Source organism: Numenius arquata, chromosome 9 (assembly GCF_964106895.1).
Source record: "Numenius arquata chromosome 9, bNumArq3.hap1.1, whole genome shotgun sequence".
Taxonomy (NCBI): Eukaryota; Metazoa; Chordata; class Aves; order Charadriiformes; family Scolopacidae; genus Numenius; species Numenius arquata.
Window position 1 is genome coordinate 1,987,597 of NC_133584.1, and position 25,390 is coordinate 2,012,986.

The following is a 25,390-nucleotide window of genomic DNA, read 5'->3' on the forward strand; positions in this document are numbered from 1 at the left end:
GTTACCCTCACCTGGGGGGAATCCTAACACCATTGTCTAACTGTACAAGTGTTTTGGCGTGTTTAGATGCCTGCAGCTCTTCTTCCCAGGAGTCGGGGTCCTGCTTCCTGTAGGGTGACTTTGCGCTGAGGAGCGCATCACAAGCTATCGTCACCTGGAAGATAAATGAATGTCAATCAAAACCTAACGCGGTTCAGTGACTGGACAGAACTTGGCATTCAGCCCATTGCTAACCACGTACAGAACTGGATATCAGTAAGACTATTTATATACTTAAATATGCATGTAATCTTCCAGACTGCAGTTGTTATTATTTTAGCAGGGAAGTAAGCACAACATGTACTATGTGAGCTTCCCTAGGACAAGCTGGCATCATAATAAGGGAAGGAATACGGGAGGTAAAAGGAAATCCAAGAAACAAAGACAAAGCAGACTTTTAAAAATGACTGACTCTCTTTTATAGCTAGAAAGATCTTTAGTTAAGAAAGATCTTTATGTAAAAATAAGATCACACATAAGGAAACAGAGCACTACGTTGATAAAAACTGAAGCGGGAGACAATTCCTGTCACCACTTGCACACACTCACTGACCAGTGCTGGTAACTCTTCTATATTGGGTAATGGGATTTCGTAGTGATCAGGAAATATAACGAGTTTTGCTTCATCTTCATATTCAAAGTCATCACTGTTGGGATCACTGTTTGTCTCTAGATCTGGAAAACAAGATGGAGAATGTTAGGAGTCTGTCCCGAGACCAAGGTTCCTAAACTGTGGCAGGGGTAGCACTCTGAAGCATTGCTTGCCTGGCATCAGCCTGCAAGCTGACACTGTCGGTAGTTCCTTCTGGCTAGAAATGTTTGTGAAATCCTGACCTAAACTGAAATCTGCAAGAGGATGTTCTGAAGACCAACATTTCCATCTTAATCTCATCCCCACTCACAGATCACTTGGCCCCTCTCCAAGCGGTGCACTGTTGCAGACATCACATTATGGGAAGCGGCCAACAAAATTCTGCTCATTTTGAACAAAATCGGGATGTGAAAATGCTGTGCCTCTTACCCAGGATCCTGAAACACTATACAATATGGAGACCACGTCACACTACCCACACCCAAATTGCAGAGCAGGAATAATGCACCTCTGCTTCAGTCCCCCATATTTTCCACATCACAGACCTGGTTGAAACATGCTATGGCTCCCATCCGTCTTGAACCTGTGGCCCTTCCTCCCATGAAGATGTTCATGGCTTGAAGTATTCCTGCAGCTCATCCATAGTCTCAAATAGCTACAGCAAGTACAGTTATACCAGCGTTATCCCTCTCTTGCTAACTCCACTCTGTAATCACTGTAACTATCTATTTAAAAAGCACTTACTAACTAATAAAGTTTTCCTTTGAAGATGAAGCCTTCCATAGCGTTTGTGTACACTCTTATTTCATTGTAAGGATGACTTTTTTGCTTAAATATGAGCCTTGATCAAGAAACATCAGCTAAAGTGCTTGTCCAGAAATAAGCAGACTCAGAGAGAAGCCAGGACTGTATACAAGTAACTAAAAGGCTATTGTTTTTATCTCTAGCTTCATCAAAAACATAATCATCCCATAGTGACAAGACCAAGTTAAAATCTTGCTCAGTTCTTCCCAGGACAACTGAAAAAGTTAAGACCAAACATGTGCGTGTTTTGTCAGACGTTTCACGTGATTCAGCTGCAAGAACAGCCTGGGCAAGGATGGGATATTCTGGATCTTTCTCCCGTCTGGAGATGCTGGATCTACCGTATTCTGATGTACCAGACAGTCACCAACAGAATAAGGTTCAACCAAGAAAGAAGATGCATCAGCAGTAGCTAAAGCTGGCTCTTATTTTCACTCCAAGTAAATGCATGTGCAGCAACCGCTGCACCCTGGGAATGCCTGAGATCTCAAATGTGTATTTGGGACAGAGGTGAGGATGACAGAGGCCAGATTCAGAAACCTACGCTCTCTATTTACCCAGCGGGCAGTGACAGCCTGAACATCCTAAGTGATAAAACAAGTATCCAAAGATATTTTAATTTGACCTGGAAAGACCACCTCTTGAAAGGAACATAATCCAGTCTCCCTTCAATTCCTGGCTCACCTGCTGCACCAGCCAGTCCTGAGGGGTGACAACACCCACTGTCAGTGACTTCCAGCAGCATCACTTCTTTCTCAGCATCACCCAACAAAAGACCCTTCTCATCAGCTGAATACAAAGACAAAAGCAAGAACTTTTTCTTATTCTGAAAGCATGACATCTATAAAGAAAGTATTAATTCATTACTAATTCCCTGAATCACATTATTTTTGTGATGACCCCTTCCTTTTCTGCAGCATAACAGAGATAACCAGCGACCTCACTTTACTTTGGTCTTCTTTCCCAGTTTTTATTACAATGCTGTGTTTTGATAAAGGAGTGAATCTCAACAGATGCAGTCTGCAACAGTAAACTCTCTCTTTCTTTGGAGCAAAGAAGGTATCTCCAAGCTGATGACACATACGGCAATGCATCACAGAGAATTTTCACGTAAAGCCCAGAAGTTTGGTGGTGGCCAGCACAGCAAACCCAAAAGCACTGCCCATCTCCTAAATATGCAGAGGTTCCTCAGAGAGGATGACAACTCAGTGTGTGTTCAGACAGGTTTAAAGGCAGCAAACGCCTCTTCCAGGGCTTGCAGTCACACACGTCGCTCTGCCACCAGAGGGAACCTGAGGACAGCTCACATCAGCCGCTGTTATCTAGATATGTGTAAAACCTGCTGATATTTCCATTTCCTTACGATATCGACATTAAGTTTATAGCATTTATAATCCACGATACAGAAACACAATGATATGGTTGCCTGGGTTCAAAATTCAGGCTCATGTTTCAGCTCATCTCAAGCCAAACGACATCAGTCAGACAGTAGGGACTTCACTGCTACCGACCTGACCTGCATTTGAACTAGTGATCCAGGGACGAAAGACGGAGTATCCCATTAGCAATCATCTGCTGCCACCTAAGGACTTCACACACTGAGGAGCATCAAACTTTTGTGTGCAACGGGTAGGGAAGAAAAGTTCCTTTTTACCTTCTCAGACTTCATACCATTCATGTTACCAGAAAAGCAGAAAACGATGTCCCGTCAGCACAGCATTTTGGGTGTCTGACACGCCGATATGGCAGCATCACGCTTCTTATTTAAAGAAAGATGCTCACAGACTCATAACAGTTCCAGGAAAAAAAAAAAAAAACCCAACATGAGCATTTAACTGGCAATTCCACTTTTGAAGGTGACCATGTAAAGCTGGTACACTTCCACTCACACACCTACTCCCTCTAAATAGGAATTAATGGAATTAATTGGAATTTTTGGCAATTATCACTCTGAAGGCAGTTTCTCGGGGTTCAGATCCGGTACGTAAGAGCGGAAAGGACTTCTAAGGTCACTGACTGAAATCTCGATACAGCAGATGACCATATAAACTAATCCCTTTTGTTGACTGTCAGACAGGCCCCTTAACGATGTCCAGTTGAAACCCCCAAATAACTACCGATGTTTTTAAATTTTGGCTGGTATGTGCTGAGAGTCAGAATGTCTAAGTTCAGTAAGAAGTTCTACCTGCATCGTATTTTCTGTGCCTGTGCAAGGGCCAACATGGCTAAGAAAGCCATAAGCTTAGATATAATAAAAACAGACAACTATTACTTTTGAAAGCAATGGAGCCCACACTAAATGAGGGCAGAGGTTGACCCCGTAGCCATGGGGCATCAGGTTCAGTCTGCAGGCAGCTTCAAAGTTGGATTTTAAAACTAATGTAGAATTTGAGAGAGGAACGAGAGTAACTAGAGGAAAGAGAAGCAGGGGGAAATCTACTTGCAAATGGAGCATATTTGATTAAAAATTACTGTAACACTAAAGGCACTGAAGAATATGAACTTTTAAGCACTATACTTCCTACAAAGCTGTTTCTTGGACGAAGATGTTCATCTAATATGCACCCTGAGTAGAAGAATCTCTGGGCAAAAAAGGGTTTACTCAGTTCTAAGACTGAGCCACAAGACAACCAACTAATCTTTTTTAAAGAGCTGACAGCTTGACGGTGAATGCCCACATGACATTGTTCCCCTTCTAGTGGGCTAACAGCTTTACGGTGCCTCTTCAGAGCCCCAATTAAACACTGTGGTCACTAAAACAAAGCGTCTGTAGGTCATAAGTTGTGCTGGGAGGCTGGGACGATGGGGAAAGCAAAATAGCACACACGTTAAAACACAGGCTCGACTGACATTGTTATTTTGGGCAAGCAGTCAGTAAATTTACTCCAGCTCACAGGCATCGCATTAGCGACGGAGAGAAATGCGTTGCTGCTGAACTAACTGAAAACAGCAGCTGGAAGTGGAAGACAGAGTACTGTAAACCAACCCGCCGGAGGGGAAGAAAAGGAGTGGACATGCCCAGATCAGATTTAGACAAGTTACCAACTGACTGCCACTAATAATAGTGGCATAAGGAGACTCCAGGCAGGACCCCCAAGCAGGATTTCCTGTGTATATGGATGCGTCTGTGTGCATATGAAAGGGAATACAAACATGAAAATTGAATGAGGATGTTGATAGCGAGCTTACAATTAATTTTGAAACCCTAGAAAGGCGCCTTAGGAATCTGGGCTTGATCCCGCTCTCACTGAAAGCAATGGACAAATTTGTATTGACTTGGAAGTGAAGGACTGAGCCTTTAAATCAAGTCACTTCTTCCTGAAGCCTCTAAGTAATAGTGAGTTGCAGCAGCAGCGCTTTGCAAACTATAAGCGGTTCTGTTCATTTGTCTTCAGGCACATCTGAAACACTGACCTCACCAGATAAACTATAAAAAAGAAGAAATTAAAAATAATTTAAAAAGATTCACTTTAGAGTCGTAAGGTTCTCCTTTGTGGCAAAAGGAAAAGCAAAATTTTCTACTAGGATCACTTGGATCATTCGGATCATTCACTACTTGTAAAATAACATTCAAATTCCTTGCTACATCTCCAAATCATTAATATGCTGGTCTTGTTGCTAGATACAGACCTCATCCCTTGGATTTCTAGCACAGTCATGTGTTAAACAAGCAAAGCTAAACCACCAGAATTCAAAACCTTAACTATTTTACTAGCAGCATTAGCCTTTGTTAATCTAGCCCAATTTCCACAGTTCTGCTTAAATCAGCAAACTATTAAGATTCTTAGTGTAAGGTATCTGCTCACCATTCTATACTCAACCTTAGATGGCAAAGCTGGAAAGCAACAGGTTCAACTCATGGTAAAACCAGTTCCACTGCTACTGTGGGGGGGTATGCACAACTTTATTGGACTAAAATTTAAAAATATTGTCAGGAAACACTCAAATCCTCTTAAATCATAACTTTCCACTCACAGATATATGCTCTATATGCTTCCTTACATAAATATAAACTTAAATCACTTGTGATAAAAGTCCTCTTTGGAAGCTTACCAAACAAAAACATCCTTACTGAAAACAGAGTTTGCTGCTGGCTGCTGTGACATCTAGGGCAGCTAAGTGGGGCTGTGCCCAAATCCAGTACAGCCACTCTTATGAGTGGTCTTTACCCTTGGAAATGGTAGCTGTAAGTGCATTCACAGCTCTAGGCAGGCAGGTGCCATCCAGGAAAACCCCAGCAATTTTACACATTCTCCCAGACTCTCTAAGTGGAAGTTTTCTCTTATTTCCAAGTCCTTCTCCGAGACCAGCTGTGTGTCATGGATACTGCTCCTCACAGACACTCTTCTCACCAGCAATTACCATCCGCACAGATCTGCTGACAGAGCTGTTCATTTGAGTACTTCAAAGCACTTAATTGACGGGCTAAGTTAGCCCTGACTTTGCTCAAAACAGAGCTCACAGGACTTGCTGCACTGGCAGATACTGCTGTGGTAACTGATCTGGAAGGGGACATCTGTCTGTGGACAAGTTTTATGACAGCCACTCTGCCAGCTCTGTTTAGCCTGGAGTCCAGGCTCTGGCATGGACCAACAGATGCCCAGGAAGAGGGTACCAGAACAAGGCAAAACTGCGGTGATTCCTCCCTCAGTGTATACCCCTTCACGCTTCCAGATACCTCTCTGGGGTGTTTTTGTCTGCTGGGGTGGGGTGGGTGGGTGGGTGGGTGAGTGTTTGTCTCGTTGATTTTGGAGAGAGACCTTTTGGTGATACTGCACCCAGCTGTGGTCTCTCTGTTCAAAAGAGAGGTTCACTTCTTATTTATAAAGCAAAATAATAGAGAACAGAATATAAAATGTTTCTCTACTCCTGATGTTCCACCTGAGTCTTTTGCTGCTGCTGACAACTAAGCTGACATTTTCAGAGAACCGTTCACACCATCGCTCTCGCAGAAAAACCTTTCTGAACAGAAATAGCTCACTTAGACCCCATCACTGTGCACACACGGTTAAAGCATTCATTCCTCTTCTTTGCATTTTTCAACATTTACTTCATCTATTGTTTAGTTACTCGGTAACACATTAAAAGTCACTTCTAGATTTAATCTCTTAGATAATTTTAAATCACCCAGCAAAATCTATTTCCTCATTTTTCAATCCCTTTCCAGACCATTTACAGTGGCATTAATTCTTCATAATTAGAACATTATGAAGGACTCTGCTGATAACTCCTGGGAGTAACAGGTCCAGGGGGACTCTGCTGGTAACTCTTCTGTAAGAACTAGGCCTCCAGTCCCTTCAATACAGGGATCTTCCCTCTTATTCTACCACCCCTTTCAACCAGGATCTTGTGAGGAAAATCATAGTAGAGCCTGTTAATGGAACTGCTCTTATTCACATAGTCACTGAATACGTAGGGAGATTACTACACATAGTCACAGAGTATTCTGGCAGACCCAGAATCATTACTTCACTTTGGAAAATCCACAAAGGTTCTTCTCTGTTCTGTCATCTTTAGATGCCTTTCTATCAGTTCTGATCCAGTTTTTTCTTCCAGATGGGCTAATATGAAAATTAAATTTAGTGATGATGCTCCTCCTGGTCCCATCATGTCTTTTTTTTTTTTCCAGAACTGGTATCATATTTATCACGTTGTGGCTGATTTAAACAAGAGGTTGCATACTGAAGACGACAGCACAGCTGTTTCTTATCTGAGAGCCTTGTGAAGTCATAGGGAGATACCACCTTGTCCCATCAATTAATTTCTTTCTATTTTACAGACCGGATCTGGAACTTCTTTGTGTGATAGCCACACACGTTGGCAAGCACAAAGTACCTTCAAACTTGCCAGCCTAGATAACAATGCAGTGAGGATATTATTCCATGCATTGAGATGCTTAACTATCACCCCAAATTCCCTGAAAGCTCACACAGCCTGAGCTGAAGTGACCGTAACCACACTGCCCGGCAACACCTAAACAATGGGGATTAAAGGCAGTTCACACATTTCACTGCACTATGTTATTATGCTTCTTGATTACATAGAAGACTCAAAGCCCTCTCCAAAAGAAGAACAAAATGAGCCCAAAATCTAATGCACACACGCTTTGCTATGGATCTCTTAATGTTTAGGGAAAGATAAAGCTTCCAGTTGACTGCCCCAACCAGTCTGTGTTTCTAGTGCATTTGCTGGATAGTGGCAGTCCTAGAAAGTAATCGGTGAGCATCCAAAAGATGTTTCCTAATACTAAGCAGATTTGAAAAGGGTTTAGTATCTTTAATAGCTTTGCATCAAAGAGGATTATGAGAAGCAATGTAACAAATGCCCAAACTGGATTGACTTTGTACACAAAGCTTAAATCTCTGGGCCTTCAGGGAATTATTCAAAGACACCTAGAAACATAGTGATGTTAGAGTCACCCATTGATCATTGTCTATGCCTGTCTGGCAGGGTAAGCCCTGAATGGCAGGCCACTGGTAACAGCCCATTTGGTGCAGACCTCTACCGTAGCTGCCCAAGGTCACAATGAGAAAGACAGAACTAAAAGAACCTGTTAAGAAGTCCAGCAGCTCCAAACCAATGAGGAAGATGTTGGATGAAGAGATGAGATGCCAAATTCTGCTAACCATCTCTGCTACTGTCTCATGCAAAATTACCGAATCGGCTGACATCTCTGGGCTGTTGTTTCCTCAGCTATGAATAAGGACAGGAATAATTCTTTGTTCTTTAAGCATGGCCAAAAAAAAGAATAAGATCTGCTGAGCCAAAGAAGTGGATACAAAGCATTTGGATGCATGGAAGTACTATCTCAAGGATCAGAGGAGAGAGTTGATACCATTTTACTCCCAACCAGCATGGGCTGCAAAGAGGATTGCAGTAGAAAAACAGACCAGATGAAATGTATTTTCAAAAGTGCATTAGATTCCAGAAGTGCTGAATTAAATGGTGATAGTTCCATGTGTTAAATCCACCACAGTGAAACTGCACCACCTTCAGAAGCTCCCTGAGACCAGGACACTTGGAACTGCTGCTCCAGATCTACTCCGTGGGAACAAAATACTCATGTGCAAGGATGGAATTTGAGGACTCCAACACGGCACATGAGAGACGCTCTGCCGCGTACACTGTGTGCCGACATACCACAACGACAGGAGCCTCAAAGCGTAGCAGGACATCAGCAAGAATAAAATCTGACCACGCTTTTGTACTTTTTGTTTACACTCACATTGCTAACACTGTACAACCATCACTGCATTGCAGCCAGCTTTGTTTCTGAACCAATTATTTCACAAGTATCAAGTGACAAACATTATTTTCAATATAAATTGACAGTAAATGGCATTTAGACCAGCATCTGTGACTTAAAAGTCTCCTCCTAAAAGAGACGTTTCGTTTCTTTATGACTCATTTTAAGACTTTTTTTCCTCTCTGAGCACTCCTTGCAAAACTTACTCCAGACATTAAAAACAATAATTTAATCGATCACAATCTGCAAAGGCCTCTTAGGGACACATTCCACAGATCAAAGCAATTCCAAAGGGAGGCCATGCTATTGTTTCCTTTTAGCCATAAGAGCTGGCAATTGTAAAGAAAACATTTAACCTTTTCATTACCAGAAGAAAAATTCACTATTCGCTATTAATACAGAAAGAATAAATAATAGATGAATCAGAGAAATATCACAAGTGGTGGGAGGAGGGAGAATATAGGCTTTGCATCATGTTCCCCTCATCCATATTTATGAGGCCCTCAGGTTTCCCAGATAATCTGAATCTATGGATATTGGATGGAATGGACATGGTAAGAAAACTGCTTTCCATGAAGCAAGGGGATAGAACTGTGGACATAACAGAGTAAGAATTTGTAAGAGACACTCATGATATATGTTCTGTTGCACTCATTACAGGAGAGACCACAACATCACTTAAGAACATTTACCTGTGTAACAACTTCGAAATTTTAACAACCCTTTCTACGACCAGAGGCTGAGCAGAACAGTGCCACACCGAGGCCATGTTACATCTAAACATTAAATATAGATAAACATTTTAATAAAAGGGTGCTTTGTGGAAATCACAAAGAGAAAGAAGGGACAGAATTAGTCTAAAAATGCCTATCAAACCCTAGGCTGTTTGAGAGTAGTTGAGGGCCTACTTTAGATTAAAATGCCTCAAGTGTACATACACATATCTCTCAATATACACCAAAATTGCTAAGAATTACTTATTTGTCTGGACCAACTGAAAAAACTAGAACTAAATATTAAAAAAAACAACCCAACAGAAAAATAAAACCCAGAAGGAGCCCCAAAGGCAGACACAATGGTGGACAGTACCCAAGTACACATGCAGACAGGGTCAGAAAAGGACTCTGTGAAAGCAGCTGTTCACAGTACCTAAAAATAGCTTAGCATTCCTCCTTTTGGGTAAAGCTCCACCAGATGCCCCTGGTACCTTCTGGAAAGAAAGAAAGAAACAATTAGAAGTCCATCAAGTGAGACAACAGTAAATCAGCAACAACCCCATACCATCACCATTTCTGACACACATCTATCTGTTCACGGTCCTTCTATTAAATCACAGTCCTTGCTGAGCAAGAACGTAATGTAAGAATTCACCTCTGATGATGGGGTTCAACTCGTCATTGCTTACAACCCTCATGGAGTGAAAAAGCCACCACCTGAATCCTTCAAACTTTGTTGTTAGAAATTAAGCAGGGCATGTCTCATGGTCATCATGGGTGACTGCAGTTCCGTCAACAAAACGGGGACATCTAGCATCGCTCAGACCTCTCACCACTAGATGCCCTACAGTATTTCTTCATGACTAAAGCTGAATTAGAGAGGGGAAGAAATCAGCATAAAAGATTCAATCCTTCACAACTAATTCCAGTATGACCACTTTGCCGTGATCTGTTAGTTCAGCTAAAGTTCTTCTATCCAGAAAAAAAATGCCCTTTCCGTCAGGATCCATGCCTGCTCCCATGAAGATCCATCCAAGTTAACACCATGCTTTCTTAATACTAGGAAGTGTGGAGGAAACCTCACAACACCCAAGCAATTGTTTAGGGGGGATTTTATTTTATTTTTCAATTTAAGCTCCACAGCAGAGCATAGTAACTTCCAAGTGACATTCAAACACTACTTTCCCACTTCAAAATACCTCACGCTACTAGAGAAAACACTAGTAGCTGAGGAAATGTAAACATCAACACACTTGCTTCTTAAACTGTTTATTAACAGGCAACATTAAATCAAATTGAATTAAATCAAATAAGCCTCTGTGGCTATAATGCCAACATGTATGATGTTAGTGTAACTGGTGAGGTTGTTAGGTACCTTTTTTTAATAATAATATCGGGATACAACAGGTGGAGAGAAACCAGCCAAGAACCTGTCAGCCCAGGGAAAGTTCATGTTTGCCTCTGCTCCTTGGTAAGTGAAAGGGTCACATATTTTGGGTGGTTCCCTTCACCATGTAAATAAAGCTCTGGCCAACGCAGACTGCTTGAATCATCACGGAGGTCTTATACATCATAGGAAAGTTTTCCATTCTTAGAAAGAGCAGATGCCAACACTCCTTGGCTGCACTTAAGAACAGAACTTATTATCCATATATACAAGCCCTAGGGAAAGCCAGGGTTGCAAATCCAGCATTAAAAAAAAATAATAAAAAATTCCTCAATGAAGTGAAAATAACAAGCAGAACACTTTTTTTCCTTAATACTACTGGAATTTAACAGGTGGAAAGGAAGCAGCAAAGAATAGAAATCTATTTTAAAAAAGTAGCAGCAAGATACAACATGAGCCAATTACAAATATATTATGAATAAATCGCACATAGTCCAAGGATTATAGCTTCAGAACTTAAAAAAAAAAAAAAAAAGTTGTTTCCAATACTAGGAAGCTCCAATTGAATTCTGATGTCACCATGTGGGATACTGTGAAAGTCATTAAGATTAGATATTTCAAAGAGGAAGAATTCACATGGAGTGTTTATTACTGTCAGCCTGATATTAAAAATTTCAGCTTGATTCTCCTCTCTGCTAAATCCATCTGAACTGCAATTGCAGATGCTCAATAATCCCGAGAAACCCAGAACCTGACAGGTTTTTTACCTTGTTTCTCCACCTGTCCGAAATCACAGTGTTTCCCATCCACAAAACAATTTTGGTTTCCAACAGATGTGACACCCAGCAAACGGGACTCTACACAACGCATCAGCAGTGGCATTAAATTCTGTGTGTGATGCTTCTTGTACGAGGTGTCAGTGTAGCCAATTCTGCGCTCTCTTTAACTGCACCATTGCCACATTTTTTATAACAGTACCATACTGAATAATATCCAAAAACCCATCACTGTAGGACATTTCATGCTTCTCTGTCCAGTATTTTCACCAGGCTGAGGTATCACTATAGCACCAAAGCTCTGCCCAGGCTGAATACTACCCAGGCAGTTGTATATGAGTCATACATTACTAGAAAGTGGCCGTTTTAAAAATTCTGAAGAGTGAAATTCTGGAGAAAAGAAAAAAAAAATTATTTTCTTCATTAGGTTGAAGATCTGACCTGTATTTTCTAATTGAATTGTGACAAGATACACGACATATTTATTCCAAATGCCATCGGAAGCAAACAGGGATTTTGCAGCAATGCAGTGCATTCTGCAAGGATGATGCCAAGGGAACCACAGGCAAGAATAGCAACCTTACTAAAAGAATCTTAAGATAGCATGTCCAATGCCTTTGGCTTTACTGTATCCCACCCCATCAAAAGCTTGGCTTAAAAAACCAAAACCACATTGCAGTGTGTGCCAGACACTTCATAAAACTGTTCCAGTGAAGGCCTGATGTTTCTCATGGCTCTAAGAAAACCACAGAGAGCACATAAGACAGTCATGGTAAACAAAACCCACAGCTCATGTACGAGGAATCCTACCTATGAGCCACATTAGACAACACAATCTTCACCTGTACTGTAGAGACTAACACCATTTCCTGCCACATCACCCAGTGCACCAGTGTGTCATCACCTTCAAACAGAGATGCCAGGCCCCTCTGCTACGTCATGATCCACAAGAAGAAAAATTGGAACCACTGAACTAGTTCAAGTGAAGGGGTATGCAACACCAAGCAACAGTCAATATATTTGTTTCTCCCCTTTGGAGTTCTTCAGCGTAATCTTTATCCAGGAAAGGAATTTTTGAGGCCTCATTTTAATGCCAGTTTACTTTAATATTGAAAATTCCCAGGTCACATGCTGGAAGAAAGTTATATACAAGGAAAGCTGACGGGATTTCTGCCCACCGGTCTCTAGTCCTAGATATCATCTTTCAGGAGTGTTAAATTCACTCAGAAGAGCTGTTGCTAAAACTAGACTCAGCTCTCCAAAACCTCAGATACTGTGTGAGGAAAAATGTTGCTATCAGCCTTACGAGGAAGGACAATTCTAAAGTATAACAAACATCATTAACAATCTCAGCCTGGGAGACCTGCAACCCACCTCACTATAATTCAATAAAAAATGAATAGTCATCTACTGGAAATAAGTAGTCAGGGCACTTCACATAACTCGGGGCCTTCATCCTCCAGGGGAAACATTGCTGCAGAACGAGAAACGTCAAGTATTCTATCCCACTCCAAGCAGCTATTTTAGGCCCTCTAACTTGCCAAAAGAGACAGAGCTTACAGGAGAGTGAGCTATAAGTAAACCTGGCGCCTTCCCTATAGCTCAGGTCAGAAGTCATCAACAGCCCTTTAAAGATGCCAGACGAACCACATGCACATAACGTGCAGACGATATGCATGTGATACACAAAAGCGTGTCATGAAAAAGATCAGTCAAAATCAGGCAACAAGCTGCCTTTAAAATCTGACTCCTTAGGGCTTTTGATTCATCTCAGAACTGAAGCTATAGGACTGGCTGGGATCCAAGCACCTGAATTTGATATCCAGCCCCAAATCTGAACATGCTCATTTCTGTCATTCAGGGTTTGCTCTGTGTCTGGAATGCATTATCGAAACGAGCACAAGAGACCCGAGAACTACTGGGGTAGTTAGTTGGGAAGCCACAAATCTCACCTCTATCACATGTCGTTTCAGGTGCAAATATACACACTGTCCTGTTTTCCGGTAATGCCTTTCAATGTGTTCCCTTCCAAATCCCAGAAATGTGTTCATGCACACATAAAGACCTCCTTCTGAATCCTAAAAGGAAGGACACAAATAGTTAGAGCACAGATGCAGCAAGCAGAAAACAAACCCCAAAGAATTGCAGACCCTTTCAGATTTGTAGGTGCAGAAATTTGTAAAGCACAGAAATAACGAAGCACAGACATTTGTTTGAAATAGTAGAACTTTTTTTGGCCATTTGATTGCAAGAACAACATTTCAAATCAGAAGCATGACAGAGCTGATGGCCAGGGATTGATTCAGCCACAACTTCTACTATTGATCACAATCTTGTCCAAGAAAAACAGATCTCAAGTGATCTTACAGCTCTTAGAACTGGCTAAGAAAATTGGCAAGTGTTTTGTGAACATTCTTCAGTATCAACCAGGGATTCTCTCTATTCATGCAGTAAGAATGCTTGTAGACAAGGACACTATAAAGTAAATACAAAGTTGTATATTCCTGGTACCGATCACAACTGCTTACATTTCAGTAGCATAACCTGGCAAGAGTCCCGTCACTTTTTGCTCTCCCAAAAGCTGGGTGTTGATGCTGGCTCCTGTCAGGGCCTTGTTCCACTTTAACACCGCTCCCAGATCTCTCCTCCATCATTCAGACTGCCAGGAGGACTCTCAGTCATCTGGTTCATTGGTGCTGGATCAATTTTTTAAGCCCTCTCTAGCGTGTATTGTTTTGAGTAGGTGGTGCATAACAAAGATTGAGCACCATGACCTTCCTTCTATTGTGAACGTGTTTGTGCTATTGGGTAGTACAGAACATCTCATGTTAGGATTCCACAAAGAACAACATGAACTAAACTCATCCATGGGCACCTTAGAAGGAAATAAATAAATAAATAAATAAATCATTATCTCCAGAAATAAGTCACATTAGGCACGTATATGAGTACAATCATGTAATGAGAATTGTTACAGGAACAATTGCTTTGACAGGATACCACCTGAGAGTGCCACACCTGGAACAAATTCAGCATGGTAAAACAAGAAGTCCTCTCCTGCCTGGGTCACCTCTCTTCAAGGCCCTGCCAGGCAGGAACCTCTGATCTCCCCCAGGATCCCCTCCCAGAGCCAGCACAAAGTGGCCATCCTGCCATGCCAACCATGAGTTAGGCACTCTCCAGTCCTGAGGACTGGAACAAGTAGCAGAGAGCAAGTCCGACAGAGACCATAGCTGACCTCCAACAGTTTCCTAACCAGCACCAGGTTAATACACCTTATTCTCTTCCAGAAAAGGAAGCTGAAGGGCTAACAGTGTTGAGCAGTTGTTGCTCACTTGATACCTGGCACAGACCAGTCTGCCCGCTCCTACCACTACCCCAAAACCAGGCTTGAATGTGCCTCTCTAAACCCAGTTAGTTCTCCCCAGCTGGTTTCAAAGACTGGCACTGAGTATTTCAGTAGGACTGGAAGGAATTTAAACTTCCAGCTTACCTGCAACCCTTATCCATATCTGTGCGCTACTCTTTCAAACATGTTCATTTTTATCAATATAACTGTAGCTAGAACTGAGGAACTGCCTCAAACAGCAGCTAAATACTGGTACTTCCACAGCAACCAGTGGAGCCCTGGAGCTGAGGAACAGAACACGGAGAGAGATCAACGAATGAGGTTTTACCTCAAGACTTTAGAAAATATCCATCTCTTCTGCTTTTCTTAATGTGAACCAACACATACAAGCTTCAGCTTTCCAGATTTAGCTGAAAGATGAACCTGTAATGAACTATACAAACGTTGCTTTACCTGCCTCTAAAGGACAAATAAAAGCATTGAGCATTTCAGGATTGAAATAGGCGATCTGGAGCAAGGGTTTAGTCTATCTGCTATTCACACTTAACATATACCATGAAGTCATTCTCTCAGCATCTAGATATCACAATGATTATCTCCACAGAGTAAATAGTAAACTATTTAGCCATCTCATTTCTGATCCACATAACCCCTAACTGAGATTATATTTTAAAAAAACACAGCTCCTTTGAATTTCAAATATTCACAGCCTTAAGAACAGGGCTGATACCTACAATCGTGCTCAAAATTAATAAAGTGGTTAAAAGAAAACTACAAATCCGGTATTCAAAATATTCATAAAATACAATTGTATTTTAATTGCATTACATTTATTTTAATTTCCACTACTCTTTCGCAGACTTATCTGCTTTAAGGCCCATTATATCTTTGCTGTCTGCTCTTATATCCTGTATTCCAAATCCTTTTGCACTATCTCCTTCTGTGAGAAAGTCGTGGATGTGTCCTCTACAAGGGGATCCTACAGGTCCCCAGCCTAAATAAAAATATATCGTGTTGTCACCCTAGGGTCTCAGGATCTTCGTTTACAATTTTGTTTTCTGGGAGACCGTTCTCTCTCTCTGGAAGGAATCCAAGAGACCACTGAACCGTTTCTGATAAGCAGCCTATGACAACAATCTGACACTTTCAACATACGAGCTAAATGTAGAATCTGAGTAAGTTGGTTATGGTTACTAACAAAACAGTTATTTCTGCTGGAGAACGCAGGCAGACTATTCTCTCACGCAACTTGGAAAGAAGTGGACGGGATGTTCAATAGCCTAAAAGGTCACAGCAAAATAGGGGCATGTGTGAAAAAGCCACCTTTGCAGAAGGCTCTATTAGGCCCCTTTTTGGTGTTCAAAGAATGCTCGACTGTGCTCTAAGACAGGTTTTGTGCTCATTAATTCAACCCTACTGCGCACACAACCAGTTCTGGGAGGAACAATGTTTTATATAGGCTGTGGCATGTAAATCTTTGTAATCAACTTTCATTTTAGATATGTGTGAAAGGTTATGCTGGAGGAAGGCAACATATCTAAAGAACTGAATACACGATTTTACACCAGAAAAATACAGCTTGTCTTGGGAGACAAACCCAGGAATTTTAGCTGGATTTTTTTCCCCTCCCTCACTCTTGCCTCAGCACTTAGTGGGCATGTAGTGTGAAGTTTACCATAAAGTAATGTATAAACATTGCCTTCCCTTATTACTCCAATCTATCTAAAAACATTATTGGGGCAGAAACTTGTACTTGCTCAGGCTTTGATCATTACCCAGAAGGTCACTCAAGAGCAGACTAGTCTTCTTGCCCCTGAAGCAGAAGGAAAAGTGATTGCTCTTCACTGTATTTCTTCCTGTTCTTTGCTGCTAAGATGGTCACAGTATGTCAGGTGCTTTATTGATAGAGAGGGAGACACACAGTCCACACCAGGGAGAAAAGTATTAAAAAAAAAAAAAAAGTAGCTCATCTTACTTATTTAGATAATAAATCGTGTTTTGCAGAGGTAAGATGAGCAGGGACAGGGAATCCACAGTGAAAGAGCTAAAATGCAAGTTATTCCCTCTCAGGCCTGAAAACCAGAGGAAGGAAGCTGGTGGATGAGAGCTCTAGCAAACACAAATGCCAGTCCACAAGGAACCAGACACTAATAGCTTTCAAACACTACTAACCTGCTCAGGATTTGAACTAATGACCTGTATTCCATTACCAAACCCCCGAACCATTTAGGCCCCTGAGGGAAATCTAGGGTTCAGCAATTTCAGCTCCTGAGGTGGCTCAGACAATAATGAATTTATAAAATCACAATTGCTGCGGTGATCTACGCACACAGCACACAGTTACAGACTTGGGCACAATGTCTACTAATCAGGTGTTTGCTTTAGATCCACCAGAACAATGGTAAAACTTGCAAATATAGGTACCAGAGAAGAGAATAAAATGGTACCTTGAGTCTTCACAAATATAAAGAACGAAAAGATTGTTTATCCTATCACATATAAAGTAAAAGGTGCCAGTTATGACAGAGGGTCACTGGCTCCTCTGTGCCTTTTGCTATGGTTTCCATAAGTTTTTCCCTACAAAACCAAACAGAACTGCTAAGGGCTCTATTCAGAGTGTCTGGTCATCAGGAACCACCACAATTAATCTGGCTGTGGTCGTAAGACTTTTGTGGTGTAACTACAATCCAATCTTTAACGTATTTCGAAAAGTTACACATATTGCACTGAATCCTACCGTCCCTAACATACACATATTGCACTGAATCCCACAATAGTGTAGCTGACAGGTATTTAATTTCAGGACAGGCTTAAAAAGAATAACAGACTTTTCAGCACTTAATATTTATCTCAAGAACATATAATAATTTACAATGAGGAATAAAAAGAAAGCCTGTCATCTGTCACCCAATGATGACAAGAAAGCAGTGGTGACAAAAGGAATAATAAGAGGGTAAAATTGGACAACTGGTAAAGAAGAAGAGAGCAAGAAGCAACAGAATCAGAGAAAGGAAGAGAACAACACAGACATACACAAGCACTGGTGTGAGAATATATACAAGCCGTGAAGCAGAGCCATGTACCACTGGAACTGGTAAAAGAGAAGAGACATGGGAAAAGAAGAGCTGGGTTGGGCAGAGAAAGGAAGGACAAATGACATGGCAGCAGGAACTAAAGTACAGGGCTTCTAATAACTGGACTGTTAGCTTCAAGAGCAAAAGAAATCCTTCCCCTCCCTTAAAAACAAAAACAAACAAACAAATATAAAGTTACTATTTCCCATTTTATCACACTTTGTGAGAGCAACATGCAAAATATTGAACAGCTTGAAGAAAGTACACGTCGCTGAAATCAAAACTTATCAGGACTCTGGGGTTCTGATGTTATGTGGAGAAGCAGACAATTTTACAAATTTATAACAGCAATTATATTACAGTTTTGAAAGGTTTAAAATCCTCCGGGTTCTGGGCTAAATGCCAACTATTAGGGATGGGACTGGGTATTTCCCTATGAGCAGATTGTTAAGCAATTGCTTAAAGAAGATGTCCAGTATCTCCATCGTATCTTCTAGATGGGCACATGGAAAAGGCCAATCCAGTACAGCACTTAAAACATTACTGGGGAAGAAAAAAGCTGTGTGGGCCAGTCAGTCACTGAAATGAAGCCAAAGCACCATTCCAAGAGATGGATCGACTGCTCACTCATGTGCACAAGTTGTAGGTGGACTCTGGAGCAGGTCATACGTAATTCCGAAGCTGTATCTTGTATAAGTCACATTCACGGGCAGGATCAAGGCTTCACGATAATTGAGCAGATACAATGGCAAAACCAACATTAGGTCATGAGCTCTTCTGACCTGCAGCCAGGAACACAGAACTTCCATCCATCAATCAATGCTGTTAGGGGTCGGATTATCCACGTGGAGGTTGCCTGGGCCACTGATAGAGGTGTCTCAGACCCATCGTGACTTATTTCCTAGCTCAATCCCAGTACTGCAGCTCAAGCGGTGCCACCTGCACTGCTTCCACAGCAGCTTAGATTTGGAGAGAGCCTGATGATTTTTGCTCTGTGGAGAGCCCTAGATGTACAGTTCTGTTGGTCACAAAGACAGTGCTGTGATTCCACAACAGAAGATCTGGGGAGAAGAGTTCAGAGGAAACCTAATGGTTCCACAGCGATTCAGCAGAACTCCAGGGCTGCCTGTTCATCTGCACCTCTGTATTTATCCTCTAGCATTCCAGGTATCATACAAAGTCTCTCTGCTACCCAAAATATTCCAGCCCATTGTCACTATGGATAACAGGACAACTAAAGTTTGGTCAGTCATATGGAGGGAAAGTAAGATCCAAATTTAGATCAAACCCATACAAATGCACAATACACATACACAATGGTTGTTCTCCAAAGCTGCAAAGTTATTTCTCATTTGTGAGCCACTTACTGATTTTTACCATTCTCCAACTTTGGAAGACCATTTAGTTAACCTTAGTGTCCTGGTGCACTCCCAGCCAGCAAGGCACTCACCCGCGGGACAGCTTTGGTATCTCCCTGTGATGCAGCAGCACATCACTACTCTGATTTTTCAGGTTTTTGTGATTTTTCACCCGCCACCAAGCAATTCACTGCCCCAGTAACTTGGCCAAAATCTTTTGTCTGGAGTATTCGATTTGTCTGGGAGTATTCAGTCCTCTTGTTTCCTCACTGCTTCCATCGATAGAAACAAGACACCGGCCTACCCCTCCCAGACAGCGGCCACAGTGACTTTCTCATTTTCTTCAAGGAATATCGACCAAAGGAACAGCCAGATTGGAGGTACTTATTTCTAGACAGTTTTATGCAGCGTGGTCGCCAATATCAGTTACACACTCCAAACTCTCAAGGATTTCAGCCTCCACTGTACTGTCTAATAAACAGCCGGCCATCAGCACAGTTCAGCCTTCGGGAATTGTCCTAATATAACCATTACCGAGCCCCCGAGCCACGAAAATGAAGTCAGCAAGATTCACAAAGGAAACCGTTGTCAGCAGTTAAGGTTGTCCAGCAGAGTGAAGCCAAGCTTTAAGATGCTCCAACACAGTCCTGCAACCTCCAGAACCCGACTGCTTGGTCCTGTCTGTGTGGGACTCGTGCCTTGTGCTGTAGCTGTAACCCCCGTCCTTCGGGGGGAAGGCTGCAGGGCACATCCATCTACAACACACGCGTAAACCTTCCTTAGAACTCCGGTTTGCATCCCTCTTCTAGCAGTTGCCTCTCCCTTAGCTAAGTCTCGTCTAAAATGGTCAGAGGTCTTTGAGAGAAGGATCCCATTAAAAGGTGGAATTTCCAGCAGAGTACTACACTTCTATATACATAATAATGAGGGCAAAAAATTATATTAAAAGATTATATAAATGCAATCTTTTTGCCTCCTTTTTGAACACAAAGTCAAGTTCATCCACCAAGAGGACAAGAGGTCACGGTGGACAAAATAGGAGAAAAGAAACCTACACCACAAGAGCACAGGTACAGAAAACCAGGCACCAGCAGGGACTGCGTGTCAGATCTGAAAAGTCAGAGGTATAGGATTTTATCCATCAAATTGTAGGGAAGTGGCAGGCCACCATGGCTACTGGGCCAGTGCCACTCACTGAGTGACACTCAACACAAGGCCACACGTGTCTTTTGTGGGCAGCCTTCCTTCCCTTCCCAATTTCTCTATAATGGCTCAATGGCTCACTGGAGTAGGAGCCTGCATCAGGGAAACACAGGTTTTCTAGAAGCCACCAAAAAAACGGAAGTAATTAAAAATTAAATCATAAGAAGGCATATTGTCTAATCTTATGAGACAAGCAAACTAAAAAGTGTCACTAGGGCTCTGAAGTGCACAGAAATTTGCCTCCTGATTCTGCTGAATTTCCTGGAAACTAACCCTATTATGTTCTGTTGGAAATAGGCCAAATCTAAGGAACATGAATTTCTCACCTGTTTAGTGGCTCTTCTAACAATACCACCTTCCTGACAAGATCATAATGGAAAAAATGTACAAGTGGATATTCAGTGTTATCTCCTATGCTCACACTTTTGAAATCTCTCAACTAATGACTCTCTTTTAGCACAAAGGTGCTGTTCTCAGATCTTCACCCAAGGAAGTAAGACTTAAAACTCATGGAAAGGAAATAGTGAGTCAACCAATTTTGAGAGTAATCCGTGAGGCTGCCTGTAACCGCTAGAACATGGGCCTTCAGTGACACTACACCGCTGAAATCCGGACAAGAGACACGACTGACAGAGTGACAAGTCTGCAAAAGCCACGTGAAGCTTTGCACAATTGGAAGTAAAACAAGGAGCCACTCACTCCCAGTAAAAACTGGACCTAGAACCCTTGACACAAACGTCTCTGATTTCGATCATTCCACCCTCCTTGGTCCTCTTCAAAATCGGTGCAGAATCTTTCTCTATAATAATAATAATACCTTGTACCCTAATCCTCACAGGCCTGATGGGTTTTAGTGTATTTTAAAGATCACAACGTTTCCTTACAGGGAAAGTAATAATCTACAATTAGTATCGCTAAAGAAATTTGAGTATAGAGCTGCTGTGTGACCGGGTGTGTTACTTTAAGGCACACACACAAATACTCAGGAAATTCACTACTTAGAAGAAGAAAAAAAGAAAAAGAAGGGTAAAGCTTGAGATACAGTCTTATGGTGTTAATGAAAGAAACTACTGAAATAAGATCTGGTACTGAAGAAAAGTGACAGAACAAAACATCTTGCATTGAGTTGGCTCCAAAGAGCGACGTGCTGAAGTCAGAACTGTAACAAGGAGCATATTGCAAATGGCAAAATGAGACGACGTGAGGAAATACTGAGAAATAAGCTTACACCTCCCCTATCAGAAAAGTAATCTGGAATTTTACCATGGATAATAATACCAAGAGCATGTTTTTTAACGTTGATCATTTGCTTTAATACTATAACAAACCAAGCAAACAACCTGTGCATCTTATTTCGAAAGAGGCAGACAACTCAATAGGAAGAGGCTCGCTTAGGTCACACATAGCTAACCTAAGAAAATAAGTTACTAAACCAATCTAACACAGAGAACACCGAGAGAAACATCTCCCTTCAGTCAAGGCAACAACCTGCCTCTACCCTTTCACTTTCCTTCTGAACAGAAGACTGTAAAAACACAACTTCGCTATTTTCAGTTTGTAAATGCCAGTGTTTTACCCTAGAAAGCACACATTTGCCCTTTAGAACTGTCATCCTAGAAACAATACCCAAGTATCTGTTAGATTATATAGGAATAAAAAATAAAATCTGAGACAAGTCTTTTGCCCAGCTGAGCTGAGGAGTGGTGTGGGCTGAAAAGCCATGGAAAACAACAGAAACTGAGACTAGTTTTATTTTTACTGGTACTGCACAGGTTCACTCAAACCTTTCGCCCAGTGAATGCCTATAATGCAATTTAAAAATAAAAGCTTTAACAATGGAGGGCAACATTGTCCAAAATTTGAAATCTCTTTCCAATAAAGTCAAAAGGATGAAACGTTTTTGGGAAAAAAAAGCCTCACACATGGTGATTCCAACTTCTTTGCTACTTTCATACATAGTTTCTGTTCAGTCATGCTCAGGTGTTTTACGTTTTGTTCAAACGTTATTATGTTTTGTTCAAACTGTTTCGTTAAACACAGCTTTCGCTGGGTTTACTTGAGGCTTGTTGGTAGGGGTGGTGATTGGTTGTTTTTTAATTTGTAGTAGCATTTAATATCCCTTCCTACTGGTTCACAGAAACTTTTTATAAACCACAATGTCAAAAAAGCCTGAAAGTGTAACTAAAACCATCAACCACGTGTCCACCAGAGTAGAAATCTGAAGGAAAGATTGTGGTACGTTGATTTCCCCCCCAAACCCCTTATTAAGTATATAATGCAATTAGCGTCTCCACAGTAGTGTCTGATTAGGCAGTTTTAATCAGACCGCCTCCCAGTACAGTCAGGGCTGCTGGGTGACACTTGAGATCTGGAGAGCGCGGGTAAAAATAACCTCTGTTCAACAAGAGATGATGAACACCAGGCAGCTGAGTCACCTTTGAAACCAATTTTGATTTTCTGCATTAAAAGGAATTAGCAAAGAGAGGGGGACAAAGGATTCAAAAAAATCTGTCTGAAATGTATCTTGCATTTAATATTCTGTAACGTAAACCCTGAGCTTTCCTTTTGATTGCTGCCATTGCCTTTAACGACAATATATGGTGCTCAATCACCTCTGGGAAACCTCAGCTTCATGTGGAGAAGCAACTTTTAATAACACTTCAGCTCCATTTAAAAAGTATCATTTCTTAGCACCTGTTTCTTACATAGCATGGAACTGTTACTGCCTATGAAGGCTTAAAAGTATTATCAGCAAAGTTAAAAATGAGTAAAAATCTGCTATATGCAGTCTGCGGAGCTTGGGGATGTTCTGCAAGACACGTATCACACCACGGAAAGTCTACTGCACATCGAACATTCGTTTAACAGCAAACTCGACCAGCTGGTGGGGAAATAAGCACGAGTTTGCTGAAGTCTAGTGACGCAACTGAAACCCTGGGAGAGAAAGCGTTTCAGGAGGAGTTTCAACACTGATTTTCAGGTCCAGCCTTTACCTCGGATGCTTTCGCTGAAGGTTTTAAAAAAAGGAGAGTGAGCCCCGAGGCAGCAGCAAAACCCAAACGATTGGCACCTGGTAGCCAAGACCCGCAAAGGAGAAGGCCGGGGGCTGCCTTGCCCTCAGCCTGAGGGCGGGGGGGGGGGTGCAGCCCTGGGGCCGCCACGGCCTGGTCCCCAGCAGGCCGGAAAGTTTCCCCCCCCAAAAAAAACGCAAAGCCCCCGCGTCTAAGCAACCGCTTCAGACCGCCGGAAGGAGGGGAAAAACAATAAAATAAATAAACAAGCGTAGAAACCCCGCCGCTGCTGCGGAGGAGCCGGCAGCCGTTTTGCCGTGAGGAGCCGCGGGCGGAGGAGGGTGAAGGGAGACACGGCTCCGGGGCAGGTGGAAGCGGGCGGGGTGGCCCGGGAAGGGACGGGGGAAGGTTTCGGAAGGCTGAGGGGGGGAGGCAGCGGCCCGGGGAGGGAAGGGGCGGCGGGAGGGGCGGGTTTGCCGCAGAGAGCCGGCTGAGGGAGGGCAGGTGGGCGGCGGGGAAAAGGGGGAGCGGAGGCAGCCGGCGGCGGCTTCGCTGCACTCACGGGCGAATCGTAGGAGAAGGCGCACTCCGTCTTGTAGACCCGGTCCCCTGACTTGGGCACCCGGATCGTGGGCATGTAGGGGACCAGCAGCTCGCCCAGGTCCCCGGCGGCCATCTGCGCATCGCCGCCGCTGAAGAGCGCGGCCCGCTGCATCCTTCCTCCCTCCCTGCGGCCGGCCGACGGCGAGCGGGCAACGGCGAGGGCAATGGAGGCGGAGGGCAGCCGGGCCCGGGGCAGGGCGCGGCGGCGACGGCGGGAGCCGGGCCCGGGGGAGGGGAGGAGGAGGAGGAGGAGGGAAGATGCTATTTTTAATCCAATGGCAGCGGGAGCGGCACCAGCTGCGGCGGCGACACTCGGGGGTCCCGGCCAGGGAGGGAGGGGAGAGGCAGGGCGGCCTCCGGCGGCCGGAGGTGCCGGCGGGGCCGCTGGCCTGAGGTGATTCCCGCCGCGGGCGCGCGCCCCGGGCGGCCGTTAGGTGGCCCTGAGGCGGCCGGCGCCGCGAGGCGACCGCCCCGCGGGGCTGAGGGAGACGGTCACCCTCCGGAGCGGTCTGTAACCGGGCCGGGGCAGCGGGACAGGGAGCGGGAATGCCCGGGCTGAGGTGACCTGTGGAGCTGCGGGGGTGCCGGTGGCCAAACCCGCGTTTCCCGGTTCGAGGGACAGTGCCTTCGCTGAAAATGAGCGCTTTTTTTTTTTTTTTGGGCGCTTGCTGCGTTTCTCTTTGCTTTTCACTTCGCGAGAATGCTGTTAGGGGAAGGAGGAATAGACTGAAGTAACTTTGTAGGAAAAAAATACTGAGATAATATTTTTTTCCCAGCAATATCTAATGACTGTCGCATACGCCTGACAGCAGCAGGGTTCAAGAAGTGACTTGATCCACTTAAAATGAAGATGTAAAACGGCAATGAATAGCCTTCCCCCCGTAGTCCACGGTATAGCCAAGGATTCATCGATCACTTCCAAGCAAGTGAGGGGACCTTTACCTAAAAAATTAAAGTTTCAAAAGGTGGTTCTAGTAGAATCCCAACAGAATTGAAAAAAATAAGAAAAAAAAAAAAACCCAACAGCACTGAAATATCTTGTATGATGTTGTATCCAGCTATGAAGAAGCAGGCTGTGAGAGCGAGCAGACCAGCGCAGTCCGTTCCCAGCAATTTTTCTAGCCAAAAAAAAAATAAAAAATCAAGTGTTGGGAACAATGTGAAATACAGAAGGGAGAATATGTCAGTGGAACGGCCTTAGAACAGAATGGCCTTAGAACTCAAGAACAGTT

General features: G+C 43.0%; 1 protein-coding gene across 1 annotated transcript in view; it reads right to left on the bottom strand.

The window, feature by feature from the left end:
• The window catches only part of USP13 (ubiquitin specific peptidase 13), a 49,536-nt gene extending 25,241 nt beyond the window's left edge, over nucleotides 1–24,295 (bottom strand). The window contains exons 1-5 of the mRNA XM_074153946.1: nucleotides 24,118–24,295; nucleotides 13,513–13,638; nucleotides 9,831–9,891; nucleotides 593–714; nucleotides 12–154 (exon numbers count right to left, since the gene is read on the bottom strand). Of these exons, the coding sequence (XP_074010047.1) occupies nucleotides 12–154; nucleotides 593–714; nucleotides 9,831–9,891; nucleotides 13,513–13,638; nucleotides 24,118–24,270 (605 nt within the window). The 5' untranslated portion in view covers nucleotides 24,271–24,295. The remainder of the gene's footprint in view (nucleotides 1–11; nucleotides 155–592; nucleotides 715–9,830; nucleotides 9,892–13,512; nucleotides 13,639–24,117) is intronic.
• Between the last annotated feature and the right edge of the window lie 1,095 nt (nucleotides 24,296–25,390).